Genomic DNA, 7,500 nt, shown 5'->3' with positions numbered 1-7,500 from the left:
TTTGCACTGTCGCAGAGGTGGGAGCGCCACCCATAGGGGATGAGTTCCGTGCGTGGCGTGGCTAGGAGCGCCCTTCGCATAGCTTGGAAGAGGCGATGGCCAGCGGTCCCACCTGGCCCGGGGTGAAGCGCTCGTCATTGGCAGGCCTCTGGTAGGGCGCGGACGTATGACCGCGGCCAAGCTGAGCCGTTTCGTACAGTTGTTTCTGCATCACCGCCAACGAAACCTGTGTCGAGAAAGTGGTCTCTGTGAGCAATCAGGGAAACCCACCAGACTGCTGACGTGAAGGGAAGTCAAGGATTTATGAGACAAAATTCATATGACAGCTGTATTCTGTCACTTTCTTTTAGAGATGAAACAGGAATATTCAAACATATCCAGCATTCATAGGAGAGAACTACTCATTTGTTGGAGACGAATAAACCATCCAATCCCTCTCTCTCTCTCTCTCTCTCTCTCTCTCTCTCATTTAATCAAAACACAAGTGGTGGCGTATGAGAATCATTCATGGAATTGTGGCAAGAGTACACCGAGGAAGCGTGAGTGAGCGGAGACAACACGTTGGTGAAGGCAGTGCAGTGAGCAGAGCAGCGTTGCCTGGGAACTTGTGCTAGTGCAGAAATACGTCACGTGTGAGCCTTCCAGTGACGAACTCTGGTGAATGGTGAGCGCGACGGACTGCATTGAAGGTGACACAGCGAGTGATGGATATTTTTTGTTCCTTTTTAATAATAATTGTAAGCATGAAAGAATGATACACTCGTAGAATGTGACTTTCACCTGCAACGAGCCACAGAGGGAACAACATTTGCCGTCCTCCCTCTTTATGTATGTAGATCTTTTCTTATGTAATTGAAATCTTTTGCGTTCCCTTGATTTTTTTTTCTATGACATAAGCAATATGTCATGTTTTTACAATTGTAATATTTGATTTATACAATATTACAGGTCTTGATAATAAAGAGCCAAAAGGAAGGAACTCAAAGCGGCATTACTTGCTGTGTCATTCTAGAGCAGTCCAATTACGTATTGCTTTATTCGCGATGTCGTTGGCGGATCACAGTCTCCAATGCAAAGTTCATTGTTACTGACAGCAGCAGGCCTGTCACAAAGCTGTCTGTTGCATGACAATAAAGTAAAGAAACTGTTACTGTGATGACCTTCGAGAAGCGGCGTGAGGAGACAGCCCCACGTGGGGGGAACCTGGAGGAACCAGTCACTGGTGTTACTACTACGTGGACTGCAATGTGACAATATACATAGTAATAGTGATGATGTTACCAACATTTAGAGTATGAAGATGGTGATGAACATAAAACTACAACTACTACTACTACTGCTGCTACAGTAACTACGTACTACTACTACTACTACTACTACTACTACTACTACTACTACTACTACTTACTATGTACTGTACTAGTGTTACTTATAATAATAATAATAATAATAATAATAATAATAATAATAATAATAATGACAATAGTAATGACAATAATGACAATGATGATAATAATAATAACAATAATAATAATAATAATAATAATAATAATAATAATAATAATAATAATAATAATAAAAACAACAACAATAACATTAATTTTCAGCTATTTTTTTGAGTTCAAGGAGAATATACAAAACTGGCAGAACAAAATCCTAACATTATATAAGTTACAAGTCTGATTTTATTGATTTTTTTTTTTTTTCATGCAGCGCACCATTTGTTTTCCACTCTTGAAGGCTGCAGGAAAGCACGATGTGTCATGAATGACAGACAATGTCACCGGAACAAGACTATATAGTGCTGACAGCTCACAAGGATAACCCTGCACAACATTACAACAAACACTGATACATGTGTTCAACCACCAGCTACAGTTACAACGTACAGGTTGGTGCATTGACTACATTGATGTACCTGTTCCTGTATTCGTGGCAGGACCAGGGCACTCTGCACCATCATGGAGGTAAACATAAATATTAATCATATTGAATCATTCTATTAATATTTCTACATCCTGATCTATGTGCATGATACAATTACTGATTTCTCTCCCTCTTTTGTCCGTGTTTTACTTTGTTCCTTTTGATCTTATAGATAAGTCTGTTGGGCAGGTGTACAACGATGATTACGTTACCTTGTTGGTGGAGATGTACTCCCTCATGGACACCATCTCGCCGGACAGCTTCCTCTCTGTCTCTGAGCCGTACATGGAATCAATGTCTCCATCCATTCGTTTGATGGAATGCTTGTTTTGGCGTGAGGGAGAGATGGCATTCCTGCGAGGCGCGGACCTGCACTGGCCTCCTGCACAGCAAGTCGCGGTGCGCTATGGTACGAATGTAGAGTTAGGACTTGCGTGGAAGGAAAGGAGAGTGATGACATGACATGCTCACTCATTCCCTCCTTCCCTACCTGCTGGTCTTAATCCCCTGCCCAGTAGCTCGACGCTCCCTTGCCTCCAGTCCCTCCCCTCCCTTCCCTTCCAGTCAAGTAGGTGTGAGTGAGTGGAAAAAGAAAGAGGCAGGGAAACGTGAGGGAATTTGCAAGAAGGTCCCTGTATTGTCCGCCTCTTGCCTCCTGTCTAGTGCATATCTAACCAGTGACGGGCCCATCAAGGCAAAGGCGAACCCTAGCCCCACCATTGACATCTGCTGGACACCAACACGTGGCAAAATGTTGAATGGACATAGAGGAAGACACTTATATCACTTATAAACTAACTTCATACAATCATACTGTATATAAGGTAGTATATCGTTAGTGTAGAAAGAAATAACATGTAAAATAATGATGCTTACATGTGAATATGAGAGGTAATTGATATTTCCAGAGAGAGAGAGAGAGAGAGAGAGAGAGAGAGAGAGAGAGAGAGAGATGGTTACCTTAATGATACAGTTGAGGAATTGTTTGATAGTGATGGAGATGACGTTGAAGAGGGAGTAAATGCAGCAGCAGCCCAACACCAGCACAGTGAAGTTGAAGAAGCGATAGGCGTGAAGACCCGGCCCATAGAATGCGTTGGGTTTCTGAGTGTCAAACATGTCATTACTTTTTCCGACACCTATGGAGCTTATTGGTGATGCACGAGGGATGGAAACCATATGGTACAATACAAAGGAATCTCATATCCTGGAAATAATGAGGTTAGCAAATTACTACTATATGGTTGTAGAACGTGTGTACATGCGTTGCTTTAAAACATGAACACACTTTCGCTGGTTAAGACTGACTAGACGAACTTGCATCCAACAATATGATACAATAGAAGGAAATCCTGGAAAGAATGAGTTTTTTTTCTTTTATGCAAGGTGAAAACTAGCCAAGGGCAACAAAACATTAAAAAAGGCCCACTTGAATGCAAGTTCTCTAAAAGATTAGTAATGAATTAGCCAAAAGACAAGGACAAATGTTAGCAAAAACACTATTACATGATTATAGAATGTGTGTACAGTACCACATGCATTACTTTGAATCTTGACACACTCTCGCTGTTCAAGAGAGACTAGACGAACTTGCTTCCAACAATACCTGAGCAGAGACAAAGTCACCGAAGCCAATGGTTGCAAAGGAAATGAAGCAGAAGTAGATGGCGTCTCCATACGTCCACTCCTCAACCTGCAAGGACAACACGTGAGAGGCGATACTACCTGTACACCTTAAGAAGGGACGCACATCACACCACAACCATCTATCCATCTAATGCCAGTATTCTCAACTCCTTCAATACTGGGAAACATTTTTACTTTAAGATTTGTGTATGATTAGTACATTTTATTGAAATTAGAAAGGGTCTACGGAGGTCAGAAGATTAATGGCCACAGTCTTCACTATTCTATTCCCCTACATAAGTTTTTGAAGCTATATAAAATCACCAAATAGTTAGCAGAATGAATACGGAAACGCGTCATCGTACATAACACTTTGTTCTCTTACCATCACTACTTTCTAAAGGCTTTAGTTGAAATATTCATGTTTTTACGAGCATTTCTATGGTTCTGGTGATGGACTGGCAAGATTTCTAGATTATTATAAGGAAAAAAAAAATGAAAACCTGGCTACTGTGGTCTATGTGGCCTTGGAAAACTGTCGTGGTGAGAGAGGTGTTTATGAATAATGGCGATATATCTTACATTCCTACACAGCCAGACGCTCAACACTGCTGGCAATGCTCACCAACCTCCACAAGCGTCTCAAAATCACCTCTTTCCCAACACTTGTACACCGCTCGACCTGTGTGTGTGTGTGTGTGTGTGTGTGTGTGTGTGTGTGTGTGCCTTACTTACCTCCATGAACATAATGGCTCCAAGGAAAGCGACGATGATGGAGGCAATGGAGAGGTAGAACATCACCCAGTACACAGAGGGTTTCCAGGCGTCCAGGCTGGAGTCTTCCATAGAGTCCTGAGAGCCTCGCCGCTCCCCGTTCTCCACCACACTGTCTGTCCCCATCGCCGCTGCCGCCCGCCGCTTCTGCTTCATCTCGTGGCGTCTCCTTAAGTTGATCAGTTAGTTAGGACCATATTATAGAAACAGTTCAGCAAAGCACTGTTATCTAAGTATTATTTAAGATTAGGCGATGCAAAGTAACGAACATTAGTAGTATTGTACATATATTATTGTAAACATGGAACACTCAAGTTTATTCTCCACGTAAGGTAATACACGACGATTTCCTTCATGCAGTAATAAAACTTTAAGGTATACAAATGGAGTGAGGTAACAAATGAAGATTTAGAAAGAAAGGTCACAGATAAGAGCATAATGTATAGGTGTTTGCCACGTTCTGTTTACACGCTCAATAAGAAATGAGCTTCCTTTACATCTGTGTTAGGTTAGGCCACTTTCTAAATGTCCCTCCATAACAGTATTGAAATATGTATGTAGTGTACAGACGGCTCCGTAATTGACAAAGCAGCTTCTAACCTAATTTCAAGCCAGAGCGACATGTCAACTCAAGGGATTTTAAACAGGTAAATATCACAGGCCAGAAGTCGTGACGTGTAAATAAAGCCACACCTCCTTTCCCAGTCACGTTCCATGTCCCGACCTTCCTAACCTTATTTCTAACTAGAGCGACACGTCAACTCAAGGGATTTAAAACAGGTAGATATAACAGGGCATAAGTCATGATGTGTAAATAAAGCCACATCTTTTCCAGTCCCGCTCCATGTCCGTCTCCCCAATCCCCACTCCCTCCTTGTTTCAACATTTCTCATAACCCCTCCCCTGTTCCTTCCATTTCGTGACCTGGGTTCTGTCCTGCCATCGTCGACCTCGCGTGGTGGTGACCTCTGATGTGTTCTTGATGAGGGTGACGGTGGCGAGGTGGTCGAAGGTGTCATGAATAATAATAATAATGATAATAATAATGAAAATAATGTTATCTATTGTTACTATCATTATTACTATTTTCATTATCATTATTATCATTATTGTTCCATGTGTGTGTGATTTGTACTATACACAGCAAGTACTTTGAACCCTTCAGTACTGAGATGCATTTTTAGCTTGAGTTTTAGGTATGATTAGACGATTTTATTGACATTAGGGTCTATGGAGGTCAGAAGATTAATGGCCATAGTCTTCACTATTTTAATCCCCACATAAGTTTCTGAAGCTGTATAAAATCACGAAATTATAAGCAAAATGTATTCGAAAATGCGTCATGGTACTGAAGAGTTTAACAGCACGACAAGCTAGCACAAACCACCATTCAGCCTGTGTCTCCAACATGCATGGGTATGACACTTCCCGCTGCCCCGCTGAGCTAACACACTACAGTGCATATATGAACTAGGCCACCTTTTTTTTATGTAAGAAGAGAGAGCTGGCCAAGGGCAACAAAAAAAAAAAAAAAGGCCCTCTCAGTCGCCAGTCTTCTTATACGATAGAGTTACCTGAAAAAATGAGATGAATGTTTTGAAACTTCCCTTATGAATGAAGTCAAGTCATAGGAAGTTGGAAATACAGACACAGGCAGAGTTCCAGAGTTTTACCAGACACTAACCAAGCATAGGAAGTTGGAAATACAGACACAGGCAGAGTTCCAGAGTTTTACCAGACACTAACCAAGCATAGGAAGTTGGAAATACAGACACAGGCAGAGAGTTCCAGAGTTTACCAGACACTAACCTCATGATGAAGGCAAGCAGGGTAATGATGCGCTCCAGAAACAGGTTGAAGAAGAGGATCCCCGAAGAACACCCGATCAGGCCATAGAAGATACAGAAAATCTTGCCATTCTGAGTCCTGGGAGACGCCGCGCCGTATCCTGCACGGAGAAGACAGGACAATTAACACCAAGAGAGAGAGAGAGAGAGAGAGAGAGAGAGAGAGAGAGAGAGAGAGAGAGAATGACACACTAGCAATCATGCAACAAACACACAGTTATCTATCACCTTATTTACATACGTGATCTTGAGAGCACACACACACACACACACACACACACACACACACACACACACACACACACACACACACACACCAGGACAAAGGGGCCCCAAAAACAAAGCCTGGAATTCATACTCGGGGCGATTACGTAGTTTCAAATCCCTCTCTGCTTCTTCCTCCGATGAAAGAGTAATGCGAGGGAGAAGAAGGGGAGGAGACAGGAGAGGAGGAGGAGAGCTGGGAAAAGAGAGGAGACGGATGAGAGACGAGAAACATACTAGGAAGGATAAGAAGAAGGAGGAATAAAGAAATGAGGAGTATAAGGAAGAGAGGAAAGAAAGAGAGAGAATTAGGGAAGAGAGAAGGATAGTTTAGAGAGCAGGAGGAAGGAAGAGAGGATAGGATGGGAGGAAGGGCAGGGAAAGGCAGGGAGGATAACAAAGTCGTCAGGGGCTCATTAGCGACTGAGTGACGGCCTTAGGGAGAATGATAACCTTCTCCCGCTTGTCTGACTTGCTACGAGTTTTGATGATGATGATGGCGCTGATGGTGGTGATGGCGGTGGTGGTGGTGATGGTGGTCGTAGTGGTAATGATAGCTCAATATGTAAGAGGGTAATGTGAAGTCGGTGTCTCTTGTTTACTGTCTCTTCGTCTCAGTTTATCCTATTTGCTAAGATTCGGAAAGCACACACACAAGAGAGAGAGAGAGAGAGAGAGAGAGAGAGAGAGAGAGAGAGAGAGAGGAGAGGTATTTCTCTTTTCTTTTTGGTTTGTACATTTCGTTTTCTACATTCTCAGTCACTCAACTTCGATCAGTGAAAAAAATAAATATACATACGTTGAATCTGAATAGGTACTTATGAATATTTTGCTTCTACACGAGGACTTTATCTAATAATTTACACTGATCAGTTTCCCTTGCCTTGATAGATTTATGCTTGATTCTTTTATGATGTAAGGAAATGTGAGGATAATCTGCTTGTGGCGAGTAAAGATCGATTCTCTACTGCAATGCTAAGAACAGTACATATCTGGTGATTTAATAGAGTGTCCCCAGAAAAAGGACTTTGTTTTCTCTTAACGCTACGTCATAATATATTTT

The 7,500-nt window shown here is 42.1% G+C and overlaps 1 protein-coding gene across 3 annotated transcripts in view; it reads right to left on the bottom strand.

Moving 5' to 3' along the window:
* LOC123504261 (potassium channel subfamily K member 13-like) overlaps nucleotides 1-7,500 on the bottom strand; it is a 56,058-nt gene that overhangs the window by 288 nt on the left and 48,270 nt on the right. For 2 of the 3 annotated variants that reach the window (XM_045254655.1, XM_045254654.1), the window contains exons 3-9: nucleotides 6,136-6,274; nucleotides 4,288-4,495; nucleotides 3,533-3,619; nucleotides 2,887-3,030; nucleotides 2,139-2,330; nucleotides 1,919-1,951; nucleotides 1-226 (exon numbers count right to left, since the gene is read on the bottom strand). The exon at nucleotides 1-226 is cut by the window's left edge and continues 288 nt beyond it. In XM_045254655.1, coding sequence (XP_045110590.1) covers nucleotides 62-226; nucleotides 1,919-1,951; nucleotides 2,139-2,330; nucleotides 2,887-3,030; nucleotides 3,533-3,619; nucleotides 4,288-4,495; nucleotides 6,136-6,274 — 968 coding nt within the window. In that variant the 3' untranslated portion in view covers nucleotides 1-61. The remainder of the gene's footprint in view (nucleotides 227-1,918; nucleotides 1,952-2,138; nucleotides 2,331-2,886; nucleotides 3,031-3,532; nucleotides 3,620-4,287; nucleotides 4,496-6,135; nucleotides 6,275-7,500) is intronic. The other variant, XM_045254656.1, reaches the window with a different exon arrangement.

The sequence above is a fragment of the Portunus trituberculatus genome, chromosome 15 (assembly GCF_017591435.1).
Source record: "Portunus trituberculatus isolate SZX2019 chromosome 15, ASM1759143v1, whole genome shotgun sequence".
In the NCBI taxonomy this organism is placed as follows: Eukaryota; Metazoa; Arthropoda; class Malacostraca; order Decapoda; family Portunidae; genus Portunus; species Portunus trituberculatus.
Note: the sequence above shows the minus strand (reverse complement) of the source record. Positions and strands in the feature narration are given on the sequence as shown.